This window comes from Microtus oregoni, unplaced genomic scaffold, assembly GCF_018167655.1.
Source record: "Microtus oregoni isolate MIOR12 unplaced genomic scaffold, Mior012 000007F_ref0000211, whole genome shotgun sequence".
In the NCBI taxonomy this organism is placed as follows: domain Eukaryota; kingdom Metazoa; phylum Chordata; class Mammalia; order Rodentia; family Cricetidae; genus Microtus; species Microtus oregoni.
This window is the reverse complement of record NW_024543066.1, coordinates 55,561,862-55,580,568: the sequence shown is the minus strand read 5'-3', so window position 1 is coordinate 55,580,568 and position 18,707 is coordinate 55,561,862. Positions and strand designations below refer to the sequence as shown.

General features: G+C 43.4%; 2 protein-coding genes across 3 annotated transcripts; one reads left to right on the top strand and one right to left on the bottom strand.

The window, feature by feature from the left end:
- Positions 1 to 7,904: 7,904 nt before the first annotated feature.
- LOC121451068 (cornifin-B-like) lies at positions 7,905 to 8,384 on the top strand. Of its 2 annotated transcripts, XM_041656551.1 has the most exons (2): positions 7,905 to 8,003; positions 8,214 to 8,384. In XM_041656551.1, the coding sequence occupies exons 1-2, from the start codon at positions 7,905 to 7,907 to the stop codon at positions 8,382 to 8,384; spliced, it is 270 nt and encodes an 89-aa protein (XP_041512485.1). The 2 variants fall into 2 exon arrangements, with proteins under 2 accessions (XP_041512485.1, XP_041512484.1); XM_041656550.1 differs by having other exon boundaries at positions 7,905 to 8,384.
- A 9,066-nt stretch (positions 8,385 to 17,450) lies between these two features.
- LOC121450336 (small proline-rich protein 2I-like) lies at positions 17,451 to 17,642 on the bottom strand. The gene has a single exon (XM_041655155.1). It carries the CDS (start codon positions 17,640 to 17,642, stop codon positions 17,451 to 17,453), a length of 192 nt encoding a protein of 63 aa, XP_041511089.1.
- Positions 17,643 to 18,707: the final 1,065 nt, after the last annotated feature.

Here is an 18,707-nt window from a genome sequence, read left to right as displayed (position 1 = left end):
CAAGAGAGCAAGCTTCCTTCTTCCATGTACTTTATATATAGGCTGTCAATAAAAGATATGTCCCAGATTAAAGGTGGATCTTCCCATCCCAAAGAATCCATATTAAATTAGGTCTTCCTACTTAAAATTATTTAATTTTAAAAAGTTCCCTCAAGGTATACCAAGAATAGCCATCACAAATGGTAAAATCTTATTAATTGAAGTGGGAGGGGGCTTATGGTACCAAACTCACCCACAAATTAAAAAAAAAAAACCCATAGCGAGCTCTGAGATTTTTATTTAATAGTTTATTGTATATGAGAGAAGTATTGTCCCCCATTATAGAGATTTAAACTTTAATATATGTATATGTATATATGCATGCGTGTGTTTTAGGAAGCTTCAATTTCAATATGCCTTTCCCAAGGGTCTTTAATGTTTGTTATCTGTTGTAATAGGAGCAGCGGGGCTGCGTCCCCAGCACCCTGGCCCCCTGCTAAATTATGCCCCAAAATAATTACACGGACACTGCTTGGCCCATTTCTATCTAGCCTCTTCTAGGCTAATTCTCACGTATTAATTTAGCCCATTTCTAATAATCTGTGTAGCACCGCTAGGTGCGCTTACTGGGAAGATTCTAGCCTACATCCATTCTGGGTCAGAGCTTCATCACTTGTGCCTCAGAGAGAGCAGAGCTATCGCAACTGCCTGGGAGAGGGGAGCATGGCGTCTCTGCTCTAGAGAGCGAGCTGTCGAGTATGAGCTCACTTCCTCTTACTCCCAGCATTCTGTTCTGTTTACTCTACCAACCTATGTTCTAACCAAAAAAATGGGCCAAGGCAGTTTCTTTATTAGCCAATGACCTTCCTCCATCAGTTATCCTTCCCTATTATCTCTACCTTCCCTGACACCCCTACCCCATTTATCCTTGCCTGTTCCTTTGTTATCTTTCCTCCCCTTTATACCACCCTCATTCTCTCTTTCCCTTCTTTTAACTTTTCTATGTATCCTATTAGTTGCTTAGCTTCTGCAGGTACCCAACTGAAAGATAGAAATCTAAAAGTTCAAAGTTCATTCTGAGTATTTCTGGCTCCATCCACTCTCCTGTAAGCTCCAATATTTCATTTTTTTTCTGTACAGTCAAATAAAATCCCACTGTGTTTTTTCCACACTGCCATCATCTGTGCATCAGTTGATGGAGATCTAGGCTATGCTGGCTAGTTTGAGTAAACTCGGCACAAATCTAGACATATATGGACAGGGGAATCTCAGTAGAGAAACAGTCTCATCAGACTGGTCTGTGACCTTGTCTGTGAAGGCATTTTCTTGATTGGTGATTGATGTGGGAATGCCCTAGCCCACAGCAAGTGGTATCATCCCTAGGCAGGAAGATTCTCAGACGATAAAAGATTTTGTCATGTGGTAGATGTATTTCTATCTTTTTGATAATCCACCACACTGGTTTCTACAGTAGCTTCACCAGTTTGCACTCCAAAATGAAACTAGATGAAAACTTCATCTTTCGGTTTACATAATGCTCAAACCAAAATTGATCGAGGACCTCACATGAAACCCAATCCGCTGATTCAAGTAGGGAATATACTTCAACTTATGGCAACCAGAAAGGGCTTCCTTCTCAGGAATTAATAACAACATTTAACAAATGGGACGGTGTGAAACTAAAATGCTCTGCACAGCAAAGAGTAGCAGTCAAGTGAAAATTACGAAGGATTTTACACGGCAGACATTTTGAGAGATGTTAGAGGAAAATGGAGCAAAAGTAAAAGTGGAGACGGTATAATACAGGAAACTATTGATTTCAATAAACATAAAGAAAATATTACCACTTTGTAATTTTTAAAGTCCTCAGAACCAAGGGCAGGAGACGGGTTTATTGCACTGGCTGCAATACAACAGAAAAGAATTATGCTAAGTTCCAGGATAGGTTATAGTTTTCTTTTGTCTAATTTTTTCATATTTTAGCATATTATTTTCCCTCCTAACTCCTGCAAGATTTTTTTTACTCCCTCAATTTCATATTCTGTGTTCCCTCAAAAAAAAAAGCAAGAAAAAGAAATAAAGTAAAACAAATATGCCAATAAGGAAAAGAAAAAAGTACCAAAACAAAGCCAGATGAAACATAAAGGTCACAAGCAAACAAAAAGAAACCTTTTTGTGTTGACCAACTACTTCTGTGCATGGGCACTGCCGTGGAGGGTGGTTGGTATACCCAGTGGTACTGAAAACTTATGGGGACTGCTGGGTAGGGTGGTTGGTATACCCAGTGGTACTCCACTGAAGAAAACTGATGGGGACTGCGAGGCAGGATGGTTGATATACCCAGCAGTACTCCACTGAAGAAAACTTATGGGGACTGCCGGGGAGGGTGGTTGATATACCCAGAGGTACTGGAAACTTATGGGGACTGCCGGGGAGGGTGGTTGATATACCCAGAGGTATGCCACTGAAGAAGACTGATTTTCCCTTGTCTAGCAGGTATCAGTTGCAAATAGCTCCTTGCTTAGGGATGGGAATTTGTGTCCACTTCTCCTCCTCAGTGACAGGAATTACATCAGGTTTGAAACTGTGGAGGTCTCATGCGTGCTGCCATAGTCTCTGTGAGTTCATACTTACATCAGTCCTGGTGTGTCTGAAAAGCACTGTTTCCTTAGAGTCAGCCAACACCTCTGGCCCTTAAAATCTTCCTGCCTCCTCTTCCACATAGATTCCTGAGCCTTGAGGAGAGGGGATTGATGAAGACATCTCATTTAGGACTGAGCGCTCCAAAGTCTCTCACTCTCCACACATTGTGAGTCTTCATATCAATTATCAGCTATTGCAAGAAGAAGCTTCCCTGATGAGGACTGAGTAATGCATCGATTTATGGTTATCTACACAGCAGTATGTCATTAGGTGTTTTTATTGCTACACCCACTTTCATTTAATAGAATAATGGTGTTAGGTTTTCCCCTAGACCCACAACATATGTAGTCCAGGTTTCTGGTCACTTCAGCAGTTTCAGTATGGATTCCATCTCATGGAGTGGGCCTTAAAGCCAACTAAAACATGGTTAGTTTTCCCCATAACATATGTGCCACTACTATCCCAGTTTATCCTGCAGACATATTGCCATTTTTCACAATATAAATCTTCTTGATCTTTTTCATTTGTCTTTTTGTTCCAGTTAAGCCTAATAAATTATATTAAATTACAAACCATGGAAGCTTTTATTGAACCTAAGTAGCCAGGAAAACAAAAGAGGTGTCAGGTGATGACTAATAAATGGTATATTTGGTCAATTTCCAATTATTCAGTTTCCATCATACCAATATCCCTATTTTCATCACACTTGCATATACTTGTTGTACAATATGTAACATAATTTTGCTTAAAAAGATGGTTTTTTAAAAATTCATAGTTCCATGCTGAGGACTGGACTGATCCAAGGTTTTCTCTGAGGCCCCATGTGTGGAGAAGGAACACAACTCCTCTTCTAAAACTAGGAATAGGCTTGGCACAACCAGTAATGGCCTGGGGCCAGAGCCTTGACAGTGCCGTGGCTTTGGATACTGAAAAACATTTTTTTTTTCCACCATGCTGAGCTAAGGTTGCTAATCCCAGGGCCCCTAGGTGCTTCATCTATAGTATTCTTGAGATACCCTGTGTTCCTTAGGCAACACTTCCTGATTTTCTTCATTCTGACTTCATCCCATTGTATGATAGTTCCTGCTAGCACTGTCCCATTTCTGCCCTGAAAATAGTGTATAAGATGCTCTTCTTAGTAAGCTACCTTGTCAGAAGACATAGCTTGCGCAGAACCTAATCCTAAACTTTCCTATCCCCTCATCTCCTCTTCTTCTCTCTCAGGACCCTGTCACTGAAGGAGAAACTGCTGGTCCAGGTCATTTCTGTACTTAACAACTCACTCACTGGTCCTATTATCACATGAATAATTAAACTTAAAAAGTTTGATGAAAAAAATCCTCAATAGGTAAACTCGCTGTATTAAAATGATTTTAGATGTGAGTTTAATCCCTCATATATATAACTCTTCCACTATAGTGTAGAAACTCTCAAAAACAAAAACAAAAAATCCCAGGAACAAGGCACTGAAGGCACTGAAGAGACATTCTTTAGTACACTCTGCAAAAGATTGTTTAAGTAGACACATAAAGACCTGTGGGAAGGTGAGTCACTGTGTTCTGAGAATGCCTGGCAGGCTGACAGGTGTGACTGTGGCCTCTGTCTCAGCCCCTGGGCCACTGGAGTATGCCAGGCAGCTCTAGCATTTGCTTTGGATCCCTGCTTGAAGGATTTGCTTCAGATAGTATTTAATTTGAACATTCTGCCCTCAGATATTCCAATGACTTCAGTTCTTTTGGGCCTGTCCAAAATCACCTCCTGGAAGAATATTTACAAATACCATTATCTCCTGGGTGTTCCTAATTGCTTACATTGTTTTTCTTTTTTTTCTATAGCACTAAATATAAAGTTATTCTTGTCTGTCAATTTTTTAATTATTTATAATGGATATCTGCCTTCTCCATTAGTATGTGTAGTCCAAATGATTCAATATCTTTGTTGGTTTTCATTGATACAACCAAATGCCAAGAATACTACCTGATGGCCTATAGGTACAACCAACTGCCAAGAATACAACCTGATGGCCTATAGATACTCAAAACTTCTTTGATTGAATAAACTGGGAGAGCTTATTTTTTTATCGTGCTAAAGAAACCTGAAAATTTTCCATCATCTCCCACAGCCCACTAACTGCAAGAAGCCTCACTAACGCTGAGTACACACCCCAGCAGGGAGGTTCCAGGACATGTCATTACCTGACTCTCTGTAAGTCACTCTTTCACAAACCTGTCATGTGGCCTGCAATGGCCTGCTTAGTCTCGGGAGAGGCCATGTGTCACCACTGGGTGTTGCAATCTCCCACAGCACCGAGTCTGAGATCTTGAGGGTTGAGAGCAATTTAAATGTGTTTTGAATATGACAATAGATGAACATTGAAGAAATTGGGATTTTCTTTAATGCAGTCAAGAAATGACACGGAAATTATGTGCCATATTCTGACTTCATTCTTCACTATTCTATTTTGGCATTTTCATGGAGAAAGTTACGCATATGGAATTAAAATAAACAGAGAATGGGCAGCTTCTATCTGAGAAAGAATCTCTTCATATTGATTTCAAGGACGAGTTAAGTAAGTATGATTGTTTGCCCCAAAGAGCTTTTCTCTTAGAAAATATTGTTTGCTTACATTGAACTCCATGGCAGACCAGAAAAATTCAAGATTTTAGTCTGTTTTCCTCATATTTTATATCAATTCAACTGTTTTGTTTATTTGGGGTTTGCTTCATAAGAAAGGTTTATTATCTTTGAATAATGGTGTAAAAAGAACAACTTTCTAGAGAATGACGACTTCTGGTAAGGAAAGAGGAAGCGAAGTGAAGCAGCCTACATCACAATGGTGAACATTGTGTGAGCTGAAACCATCTTCACAGGTTAGATAAGTGTTGTCCTAACTTAGGAGAGAAGCTTCTCCTGAAGGAGAAACCTGTTTACACAGCCTCTCCACCATGTAAGATGTGGCTGAGCTTGAGAAAAGATTCTCTACTTACCAGGCTCCGCTGAGCTCTGTCGCATTCCCTGTGCATGCCCTTCCTAGAGTTTGTTATTATGCTCTTCAAATACCCACCACCATGGAAACCCACCTTGCCATTCCCCACCAATGTACTGCTCTTTCCTCAGTTCCCATCTCCCCTGTAACCATCTGCCTAAGTCTTTGCCACACTAGATAGAAAAAGTGGCTGGAATAGAAGAATCAAGTCCTTTTGGACCTGAAGCTGGATGGGCCTCTCTCTTTACACAGCTCAGAGTTTCCCTTCTCTAATAGAGATTCCCAGCCTTGCACCTCTTATTTTTGTATCTTTTCTTAGAAGGGAGTTCTCAACATTAAAAACAGGAAGAATGAAAGAAAGAGAGAGGGGGGAGGGAGGAAGGGAGGGAGAAAGGAGAGAAAGAGAGAGAGAAAGAGAGAGAAAATCACTTTAAAGATTTTGTCTGTTTGCTTATTTGTTTGGGTTTTTTTTCCACTAAGTAATGGATAAGTAGAACTATGGCCTAAATTGTTCCAAGTAGAAGAGAGTAATGACATTATGCCCACTGCCTCCCAGAAGAACCTGAAACACCTCCTAGCTACCCCTTGCCCACTCTAGAGCCTGATCACACCAATGCACCCATATAAACTGGGCATCCTGATCACACCAATGCACCCATATAAACTGGGCATCCAGATCACACCAATGCACCCATATAAACTGGGCATCTTGATCACACCAATGCACCCATATAAACTGGGCATCCAGATCACACCAATGCACCCATATAAACTGGGCATCCTGATCACACCAATACACCTATCTAAAATGGGCATTCTGATCACACCAATCCACCTATCTAAACTGAGGCCCTACTTATGACATCCATAAATCATAGTAGATTTCTGTTACCTGATTTCCTAGAATTTCCTTATTGCTCTTTCAGCCCATAGCATCCTGCCTGAAAACATCATATTTGAAGAGTGTGTTGGGGAGTATTCTTCAGGGTTTATGCTCAGACTGTACGACTGTCAGTATGTGAAAAAGGTCACATTATTAGTTTCATCACTTAAGCTAAACCAATAAGTGGGTGAAGCACCTAGGATGAATCATGTCTGACGGGTAAGTAATGAAGATGCGGTAGCCCCAAAGGCTCCCAGTCCCTCAAGGCAGGGCTTGTTCCTTCTATAAAAAGCCAGCTTGAAGAGGATGCCACTCCAGATCCCAGTGACCACACTGCCTATTCTCTGCATCCTGCACACCAGGTAAGCTTCTCTACATGTATACTTCACCATTTACTTTATGCATTTATGTAACTTTATACTGGTGCCTCGTTTGCATTTAGGGTGTCTTTTTTTCTCCTCTTACTAAAATTTAGTTGTAGATATAAGGCAGATGAATCACCTGAATTGTAAACCGTAAATACTTTCACTTAAAAGTAGTCACGATTGAAGGAACTTTAGACGTAATTGGTGTGTGCCACCAATCCTCGCTGTGTCTGTGTCTGTGTAAGAACACAAGCCTATCACACTTCTAGTGACATCATTTCTTTATCTGCAAGTTTAATGCTGAGAATTTTATTCTTTCAAAAAAAGAATTTGTTAGAGTTTGCTGTATCTGATGTTTTGGACTGTAAAGGGTAATTTAGAGAAGGGAAAATTTTCTCTATAAAACTGCATCTCAGTTAGAAGAATAGGAACTAAAGGCAGTACTGTGTGGGGGTCAGTGCCAGGAGACAGGGCAGGAGCTACGGCAAGATGGGAAGGCAAGAAAAATTTCCTAAGTTCTTGCTCTAGGAAAGCTGCCTAAAATTGGCATAGCAGATGATCTGTGGCAGTTGGGCCAGTCAGAGCAAGCAGGTGGGAGTGGAGCACCTGAGACGGAAGAGGGTGTGAGCCACATGTGCTGGCGAGGTGGTCTGGAGGACCACAGGTGTTCTACAGGTGACAAACATCTTACTTATTTCAGATGAGCAGTGGGCTGTGAGCATATTTTAATATTCTTATTTTCCACATGCCATGACATTTCCACATGGGCCAATGGCATCGGTCTCATATTCCTGCTGAAGCCCTCTGCTGTGTTGCCAGCTGTGCCTTATGACAGGGAGGAAGAGGGGGGAATTGGAAAAACCAGCTACTTTAGAACCAAACTTATCACTCTTAAGGATCCTCATGGCAAAGAACCCTCTGTGGTACAGAGAGAAAGGAGGAGCTCTACTTCTTCATGCATTGGAAGTGGCATTGCCAGTGGTTTCTCGTGAAGCCATTCCCTTTGTAAATCATCTATTCTGTTTCTAGGCCCGGCCATCTTGGAAGCATGAGTTCACACCAGCAGAAGCAGCCCTGTGCAGAACCACCTCAGCTGCACGAGCAGCAAATGAAACAGCCTTGCCAGCCACCACCTCAGGAGCCATGTGTCTCCCAAATCAAGAAGCCATGTGACACCAAGGTTCCTGAGACCAGCCACCCCAAGGCTCCTGAGCCCTGCCACCCCAAGGCACCTGAACCTAGCCACCCCAAGGCTCCTGAGCCCTGCCACCCCAAGGCACCTGAACCTAGCCACCCCAAGGCTCCTGAGCCCTGCCACCCCAAGGCACCTGAACCTAGCCACCCCAAGGCTCCTGAGCCCTGCCACCCCAAGGCCCCTGAGCCCTGCCACCCCAAGGCCCCTGAGCCCTGCCACCCCAAGGCCCCTGAGCCCTGCCACCCCAAGGCCCCTGAGCCCTGCCACCCCAAGACTCCTGAGCCCTGTCCCTCAACTGTCACTCCAGAACTAGCCCAACAGAAGACAAAATAAAAGTAATGTAGTCCAAAACTGTGCCTTGGGGAGCTAACCACAGGAGCGATGCTGAGCCCCACCCTTGATCACAGTCCCATCTCTCATTTATGCCTGAAAATAAAGTACTACGAAGCTTTTTTGCCTACACATATGAGGCCTCTGAGTCTCTGAATTCAACTGAGGACTTGGTTCCTGCACTAGTTTGTCTACTCAAAATTCTTCTGAAGAGGGACCAAGATGCAAGTGATTCGATTTTGTTAATTCTCCATTAAAGCTCCTCCCACTCCTGACTATAAATTGTTGTCTGACTCAGTGACTTCTTCCTTTTCCTCATAAAGCAAAAGCTACTCACAGACACAGGAGGGCATACAATAGCTTCCTTCAGTTGACACTCGACCCTGGCACTAAGACCGGGTCCTGGCCCTGGCGGGTGGATGCTATTCCCACTGAGGATGCCTGCGATGCCAGAGGAATGTTATGTAATGCCATCAGAGGCTTTTGCTTTGGACAAGTGGGACTAGAGGAGGCTTCTCCTCTTACAACTCCGCGAGTCATTCTGGAGTTTAATTAGTACCTGACCAAGCTAAATCTGACATATCTAAACCAAGTGCTCTGTCCCCAAAATAGGGGAGCATATCCAACTGCTTCTGTTCCCTTCAAGGCATCTTCTAGCAGATGTGAATCGGTCCCTTCTCATTCATTTCTTCTGTATGCCCACAATTCAAATTCCCCCCAACAAATTCTAAGACTTTTCTCAGCAAGTCCTCTTCTTTCTGTGTCAGGGAATCTCTTAGAGGGATGTGTTTTGCATTCCACCACACCATCCAAAACACACACACATGCTCTCTCTCTTTCTCTCTCTCTCTCACACACACTCACACACTCCCATACTCACATATGCATGCACACATATGCTCATATTCGTACATACAAGCACACTCACATACAGACTAACACACACATGCATATGCTCACATACGCTCACATTCATACACACAGTCTCTCTCTCTCTCTCTCTCTCTCTCTCTCTCTCTCTCTCACACACACACACACACACACACACACTCTCACACACACACATACACAGCAGTTCCCATAGAGTAACAAACAAAACCTGGTTCACCAGATGCTTAGGCCAGAGCTTTATCTGAACAGAAGGAAAACTTACATCCCACCAGAAAACATGAGCCATTTCCAGGAAGCTAAGTGAAACTTCAGTTGTCCATGTAACACAATTAGCTTTGCATGTCACAGACAAGTGTCTACAGCACATCTGTTGACCGTGTCAGAGAATTATACATACATCTCAACTCTAGTCTGAGTTTCAGAAGTCTTGATGTTCTCGTTTCCTGGTTGGGAGGCAGAGGAACCTTGGTTCACTTCTGAGTAGACATCTTTACAGGCAGAGTGAGATTTTGGTTGGTGTTGGCCCAGCTAAGGACACTGCAGAGGTGACACGTGGAACTAAGAAAGGGGCATTTCATAGAGGGAGGCTTTCAAGAAAGTCCTGAATCTAAGCACACTGGACTAAGATGGAAATAAGACTCTGAAGTAAGCACACACAAGGTGCCCAGAAGGGAGGTTGACCCACCCATGTCTTAGGAAATTAAATAAAAAGCTTCCATTGAGAACATTCACAAGAAAATCTGCCCTACACTTTGAGTAAGTGGAAGCCCTGGTAAAGAGGCAGACCTTCATTCTTTCAATTCCCAGAAATGGTTTGTCTCTCAAACACAATTGCTACAAGTCTTCCTTTCTTTTATAGCATCTTCCTATAGATATACCCCCTCACACACACCCTATGTTTTCATAGTGTCTTCCTATAAATTTACCCCTCACACAACCCTATGTTTTCATAGCATCTTCCTATAGATATACCCCCTCACACACACCCTATGTTTTCTTTCCTCATGATACAGCAGAAAATTCCACTCTCATTTAGAAGCAATAGTTAACATTTATTATTAGATGTCTGCACAAAAGGTCTCCAGAAAGGCACCAACTTTTTTTTTTAATTTTAAATTTCTTACTCATTTTGTCTACCAATCACAGTTTCCCTCCCTCCCCTCCTCTGACTTCACCTCTCCCAACCTTCCTACCCACTTCTCCTAAGGGTAATGCCTCCCATGGGAGTCAACAAAACCTGGCACACTCAGTTAAGGCGGGACCAAGGCCCTCCCCTTGCATCAAGGCTGAGAAAAGCATTCCACCATATGTAAGGGGGTCCAAAAAGCCAGCTCCTGCAACAGGGATGGATCCTGGTCCAACTACTAGAGGCCCCTCAAACAGACCAAGTTGCACAACTATTGCCTGTATACAGAGGGCCAAGTTCAGTCCCATGCAGGCTTCCCAGACATCAGTTTAGAGTCCATGACTTCCCATTAGTGTAATTCCTTTAGCCACCCGTAAGGCTACACTTCCGGGTTCTGAGGCTAATACATGTATTCCAGGTGCACATGCGTGAGTCGCCTGCCATCTGCATCACCAGCGTCTGACGTAGAAGCCCCCGTATGCAGGCGCAGGGTATAGCGTTCTTTGCCTGTCATCAGCGTCTGATGTGGGCACGCCTTTCCCCCTCATGCGCATGTGCTGGGAAATCTTAAAAAGCTAAAGGCACCATTCTCACGCTCTCTTCCTCCCCTTCTGTTCACCGTTTCCCCAGCTCGTCTGCACAGATCTTCTTAATAAACTTATACACATTGGTTTGTTTGTGTCTCATGCTCTCTCCTCATCTCTGCAGGACATTTTAACTAGCTCCCTTAAATGTCTCTGTGGGCTTCTCCATCATGATCTCGACCCCTCTTGCTCATATAATCCCTCCTCCCTCACTTCGACTGGACTCCAGGAGGTAGGCCCAGTGCTTGGCTGTGGATCTCTGCATCTGCTTCCTTTAGTTACTGGATGAAAGTTTTATGGTGACATTTAGTTCTGATTACTGGGGAAGGCCAGTTCGGGCACCCTCTCCACCATTGCTAGGAGTCTTAGCTGGGGTCATTCTTGTGGGTTCCTGGAAATTTCCCTAGCACCAGTTTTCTCCCTAACCCCATAATGACTCCCTCTATCAAGATACCTCTTTCCTTTAAGTCTAATATCCACTGATGAGTGAGTACATACCGTGTTTGTCTTTCAGGGTCTTTCATCCTCATTCAGGATGTTTTTTAGTAGTTCCATCCATTTGCCTGCAAATTTCAAGGGATAAACAGCCTACAGTCCACAACCCCAAAGAAGCCAGGAAATGAAGAGGACACTAAGAGAGAAGTACATGGATCCCCCTGGGAAAGGGCAATAAAGATCCCCTGAGTAGAGTGGGACTGTGGGGGGAGTGTGCAGGGTGGAAGGGGGTGTGACATAATGTCCTGCTGACCTGGCACCAGAGGGAGAGCAAGAAACCTCCACTAGCCCCTGAAACCCAGCTAGGCTATACCTGGCCTGCCTCCGGAGTCTTCACACATTCCCTCAGCCTTTCTTTGTGTTACAGATACATTTTGTTCCTCTGTGAATCTTGACTGAGAGTTTCCCATGGATACAACGCCTATGCAAAACTAGGTCTAGAGGAAACCCGGAAAACCATGATACCTCATGAATCAGGTATTTGCACCTGGCATTGTATTGTCAGAAGCTTCCATCAGTTTGTTTTAAGATATAGAAATCTACTAACTAAAATGTAAATATAGGAAAAAAATAAAGATGCGGGAAAGGCGCTTCAGTTCACCGCGACTGAGCCCCCTGCAGCCGCAGAGGCTAAGTTCATTCTCACCTGTCTCTGAGTCTTCATTTCACCATCTGCATAAACCCACACATCCGAAATCTTCGCAACATGGGGGAGAAAAGAACCTGAGAGATTAAGAAGATTGAGTTGGGGGAAGAACAGAGAGGGAGAGCAAGGAAAGAGATATCTTGATAGAGAGAGGGTTAGCGAGAAACCTGGCACCAGGAAAATTCCCAGAAATCCACAAGGATGACCCCAGCTAAGAATCCAGGCAGAGGTGGAGAGGGTACCTTAACTGCCCTTCGCCTGTAATCAGATTGATGACTGTTGGCTTCACCTCAGCCCCTGGCATCCGTTTTGGAATGTTGGGTGGAAAGCTCCATTTCAAGCCACCTCCCCAGGGAGTTGCCACAGTCCAGACCACACCTCCAAGAAAGCCCAGCAAACAGTGACCCCTTCCCAGGGAGGGTCAAGATCACTCCCAAAGGCTACTTAAACTGGCCCTCAGAGACCAAACACATTGTAGTTCTGGTTCACCTTTCCCCTCTTTGTGTTTTCCGGAGGTCCACCCAGTAGTGCTGGCATCCATTGAACCTGGGCTTCTTCTAATTTGATCCGATATGGTCTAATTTGAATTATTGCATAAGCGGAAAGGTTTGGGCTGGGAAAAAACATAACATTTGGAGGTCCCATGCCGGGGGCCTTTTTTCCCACCGGCCCAGGGTTACGTGTTGGAAAATGCTCTTCTCGCCCATGCTCTCCACCAGGCTAAGATCGGCTTTGTCTGGTGAGTTCCGCCTTTTCAAGAACATGTCCCTAGGACCCAGGGCCCTTGTGTTTGTTGGGTGGTCTGTTAAAGCCGAGGCCACACTGGACCCCCAGCCTGACCAAAAGCGGTGAGACAGTCCTTGCTGAGGTGGGATTCCATGGGATGGAGACATCTGCCCACGCAATTCTTACATCCCTCTGTTTTTTGACTCAAGAGTCTTATCACAGTAGACGCATCGTGGTAGGCATTGAGTGCCGAGACTTGGCATAGACTCGTGAAAACGGACACTTGCAATTTGAGGCCTTATCTCCAAACACCCTTGGGCTGCCCTGTGCAAAAGTCATTTAAATTGGGTGTATCCAACATCCAACATAAAATAAACAAGGCTGGGTCTAGGGGTAGGTTGATCCCGAATTTCCTGAGAAACCGAAACACTGATTTCCAAAGTAGTTGCACAAGGTTGCATTCCCACCAGCAATGGCTATCATTGGTGTTTTTGATTTTAGCCATTCTGAAAGGTGTAAGATGATATCTCAAAGTTGTTTTGATTTGCATTTCCCTGGTTGCTAAGGAGGTTGAGCATGACCTTAAGTGTCTTTTGGCCATTTGAACTTCTTCTGTTGAGAATTCTCTGTTCAGTTCAGTGCCCCATTTTTTAATTGGGTTAATTAGCATTTTAAAGTCTAGTGTCTTAAGAGATGCCCTATCATCTGACAAAAGCATTTGTTCAACTACATTCATAGCAGTATTATTTGTAATAGCCAGAACCTGGAAACAACCTAGATGTCCTTCAATGGAAGAATGGATGAAGAAAGTGTGGAATATATACACATTAGAGTACTACGCTGTGGTAAAAAAACAATGACTTCTCAAATTTTGCATGCAAATGGATGGAAATAGAAAACACTATCCTGAGTGAGGTAACCCAGACCCAAAAAGATGAACATGGGATGTACTCACTCATAATTGGTTTCTAGCCATAAATAAGGGTCACAGAGTCTACAATTGGTGAACCTAAAGAAGCCAAATAAGAAGGTGAACCCAAGGAAAAACATGTAGTTATCCTCTTGGCTATGGGAAGTAGACAAAATTGCCGGGGAGAAAAGTGGGATCTTGGGGGTGGGGTGGGATGGGGGTAAGGGGAGATGGGGAGGGAAAAGTGAGAAGGGGAGGGTAGGGGAACTTGGGGAAACAGGATGATTGGGATAAAGGAAGGTTGGATAGGGGAACACAGAAGCACAATTCTTAGTTAAGGGAGCCACCTTAGGGTTGGCAAGAGACTTGAACCTAGAGTGGCTCCCAGGAGTGCAAGGCGTTGTCCCCAGTTAGTTCCTTGGGCAGCTGAGGATAGGGAACCTGAAATGACCCTATCCTAGAGCAATAATGACGAATATCTGGCATGTCACCATAGAACCTTCATCTGGTGATGGATGGAGATAGAGACAGAGACCCACATTGGCGCACTGGACTGCGCTCCCAAGGTCCCAATGAGGAGCAGAAGGAGGGAGAAGATGAGCAAGGAAGTCAGGACCACGAGGGGTGCACCCACCCACTGAGACACTGGGGCTGATCTATTGGGAGCTCACCAAGGCTAGCTGGACTATGAAAAAGCATGGGATAAAACCCTACTCTCTGAACATGGAGAGCAATGAGGGCTGATGAGAAGCCAAGGACAATGGCACGGGGTTTTGATCCTACTTCATGTTCTGGCTTTGTGGGAGCCTAGCCAGTTTGGATGTTCACCTTCCTAGACATGGATGGAAGGGGGAGGACCTTGGACTTTCCACAGGGCAGGGAACCCTGACTGCTCTTTGGACTGGAAAGGGAGGGGGAGAGAAGTGGGAGGGAGGGGAAGAAGGGTGGGAGGAGGGGGAGGGAAATGGGAGGCTGGGAGGAGGTGGAAACTTTTTTCTCTTTTCTCAATAAAAAAAAAGAGAAAAAATAAACAAGGCTTCATACCCATGGTTTCTGGATGCTGTGCTTCCGCTCCCACTCCCCTTCCCTGCTCCCCTCCCTGCTTCTCTGGCTGTTTGCTGTTTCATGCTGGGACTCTCTATAATGGATCTGCCCCCCCCCCCCCGTCCTCCCACTCGAAAACTTCAAAGGTGTTCTGTCCTTTATTTCTGTTCTCTCTTGCAGCATCTGGTAATCTAATCCTTAATGGGACCACCTGTGTGCTTCTCTGGCTTCTGCCACCTATACCAGGGTTTTTAAGTTGGTCAGCTGACACAGGTTTCTAAAAAAATTTATTTATCTGTCTGTTAAAATAATGTTGTCACACTATGCTTTTATGTCTATGTGTGTATATATGTTTGTTTTCAAAGTATGCTTGTCTTATTTCTCTGTCTGTATTTGTGTGTGTTTTAAGATCTGTAAAACTTACAACTCCAAATTAAAACATCTCTGGAAAAATACAAACTCATGGGTAGCCTCCATTTTGACCTCAGCTCCATCTTGGATAAGAGTACTCACATGTGTTAGTTTTCTTTGACTTATGAAAATATTCCTTTTAATCTTCTTACATTTACTAGCATTGGTAAGCTCTAACTAATTGGGTAAAATACATGTCTAAATTTAACTTATATGTCTAATTTAAATATAACTAACAGATAATGGTACTCAATCTTCAAGTGCCTTTACAGATCTGAGAGCATGGCATTTAACAAAAGAGCTTCAAACACAGACATGCCAGTTCCTGCAGCATCCTTTAGCTCCTCCAAGAAGATACATGGTCACAAAAGACCTTCTGCCAGGAGGCTTGCCTTTGGGTTTGGCAAAGCCACCCACACAGCAAAAAGTAGCCTTCTACCTTATTATCCTCCTGAAAGCTACACTGGGGATGATTGTCTCATCCTGCCAAAACAGGGAGACTAAATCTTCCCCCCAAGGAAAATCTTTGGACCCCTTGTACTCAGCAGCTAACAGCAAGCACTGCTTCTAAGTCTGGTGTTCTCCAAAGACTACAGAGAGACCTGGGGTCCCCTATGTAATTAAAAATATTGTCTCATTTCTGCTCATTTATCCCTCTTAGATTTGTTCAAAGACATTTGGTGACTTAAAGTAGTGGTAGTTCATTATCTCAGTTATTAAATTTCCTGCTAAAAATACAGACAGGTGTGCCTATTTCAGCAAGAGGTATGGTTGGTAACTGATCTGAATAGCAGCAGTGACTGCAAATCTTATTAACATTAAAAACACAAAAATCTTTCACATATGGAGTCAGAAGACTTAGGCAAATAATGGTAATAGGATGTGGCCATTTTGTGGGCTGTTAGAGAAAAAAGGTGGCGTTTGTATAGCGGAGACAGAAAAATCTTCCACCTTGGTCCCCTTCCTTCCTTTTATTATGTAATCCCTACATTTTAAGGACTGTTAGGAGTATGCACTGGCACTCTACTAATTCCCCAAAACTTCATTTTCCTGAAATATTGAATAAAAAATTGATTTTGACAAGGAAATAAAATGTTCAGAATAATACATTAAATCATATTTTCTGTACCAGTTACAAATAAGTCACATTTGAATAACTTATGCATGTAAGTAACGATGGGCAGGGACTGCTGATGGCTACTTACTAAGAGCTTATTCAGTCTCAGGCATTATGGTAATCTAATGAAAGAACTGACAACTCTGTGCCCAGAACAAGTTTATGGTGTGCATGTTAGTCTTCTGAATTGGGGAAGAGGAATTGAATTCCTCACTACTTAAATAATTTGTTCCTCAAAAGAACTAAATAATACTTGAAGACAATAAGAAGAGCTTGAAATATTTTAAAAAATAATGTTTACTATGGCCTCAAATTCAGAGAAAATTGATCATTAGGGTTTTGCCTAGCATTCCTTGCAGTTTGACTATAAATGCCCTCCATAATCTCATGTGCTTGAATCGGGAGGTTAGAACTGTTTAGAAAGTTCTGGGGCTTAAAGAAGGTGGAGCTTTGCTGGTAACTGAGAGTGGGGTTTGAGGTCTTACAGCATGGCCCACTCTTTGTCTGCTCTCCACTTCATGTGTGTACATGCAATGTAACCATTTACTTGCCACCATGCCTTCTACGGCATGACTGTGTCTTCTCAGTCTGTAAGCCAAAATAAGCTCGTTGTTCCTTAAGTCGCTTCTTGTGAGTTATTTATGTGCAGGAAAAATAAAACTAAATAATACAAAATAAGAGAAAAAAAATCACACTACCCATAAGGAAAGTTTTCAAAGAAATAACATCTCTATACCATCACCAAAATTGTGCTTTATTCAGTAACAACAGTGACAATTATCTAAGCTGTAAAAGCCCCTAGGGGCCCAGGTGACAGGCAGACTGGAAAGGCTCCTTGGAGGGCACTGGGGTAACACCTGCTGCTCTTCCCTCTGTGTATCAGGGATGCTGTGCCACAGAGGAAGGATCATTCTCAGCAGCCCCTTGGTGGTAGAAGGAGAATAGTCTCATGGAAATATCTTCCCTATCAGCAGTCATCTTTGGCATATCAGGGGTGAAGGTTGAAAAAGATTCTTCAAAATTTATGACAGGTTTTGAAGGAACAGTAGATGAGTTGCTATGGAACTAGGTGAGATGGAGTCCCTTCTCCTGTCTTGATCCTGGTGACTGCTGAAGCACTCACATGTTCTTCTGTGGGCACTTCTGCTGGCAGGGTGGAGGAGGTTGCACAGGAGGGCATTTCTGCTGGCATGGCTGAGGGGGGCATGGCTCAGGGCACTTTGGAGGAGGACAGGGCTCTGGGCACTTTGTGGGTGGGCACACAGGAGGAGGCTGGCAGGGCTGCTTGCACTGCTGCTCTTGGTAAGACATCGTGCTGAAGTCTCAGGATCTGAAAGACATTACATAGCGGTTCTCACAAGAGGTGATTTTCATAAAGAAAACTGATCTCTAAGATTTTGGACAGTAATTCTCTCGCATACAATCAGTACTCCCAAATCTTTGTCTTTTAGGACTTCCTACATTTTCCCTTCCAATTTAGTGTTTTGTTTCATTTAACTTTGCAGATCCTTCTTTGGTTGCATTCCCCATACCCAGAAACATCTGTTTTAAAGAATACAATGTTTCTTGCACAAAACAACATATTCAATTTCTGAAACCTTAAGTAATCTCAAAACCAACCCTTATCACCATTAGCACCTGTAAAATCCCAGACAGAACACGGGTTTCACATCAGAGGACACCTAGGAAAATTCAAGGGTCTAATGCCCGCCAAGAGATAGGCCTTTGAAAAGGGCACCAAAACGTAAGAAAATAAAAATACTCTGTTCTGTCACCATCTTCAAAGCAATCCTTTCCTATTGTCTTGGTTTTCCATATGGGCATCAACCACCTATACACAAAGGCAGAAACAAGCTAACACAGTGTGGATCACTCTGCCACGTTGCTGAATTTCAGATTGGTAACTAACATTCAACCCATGATCACAGTTTGAAATCACCAACCGTTCTCTCTAAAGTAACCTACATGAGAAGACCACAGACAGACATCAATTCAGGAGGTCAGACTCACCAGGTTCTCTGTAGTCTGGGGTTTGAGTAGCAATGGTGTTACACTTCTTTATCTAACTCTTTTTTATAGGACTGGGTGCCACACCCAGTAGGACGTAGAGCCGCTAGACAGTGGGCTGGTCCAACAATTTCCTAACTAAAATGCAAATCTGGATATAACTGGCTTAACCAGGACTCTGCAAAACAGGAAATACCCTGTCCCTGGACATAGCAACTGGGATGTGCAGTGACTCAGAGGCCATTCCTTCTTTCCTTCTTTCTTGGTTTCAGTCTTTTGTTGCAGCTGGAGAAACTGGGGATTTTCCACCTGGTTGCCCAAAATTGTCTTTCTTGGTTTTAAATACTATCTCTTTCATCTTTGCCGTAT

Bases quoted from the DNA above. Each gene is read 5' to 3' on its own strand.
- LOC121451068 (XM_041656550.1), top strand. From the start codon at position 7,905: ATGAGTTCACACCAGCAGAAGCAGCCCTGTGCAGAACCACCTCAGCTG.
- LOC121450336 (XM_041655155.1), bottom strand. From the start codon at position 17,642: ATGTCTTACCAAGAGCAGCAGTGCAAGCAGCCCTGCCAGCCTCCTCCT.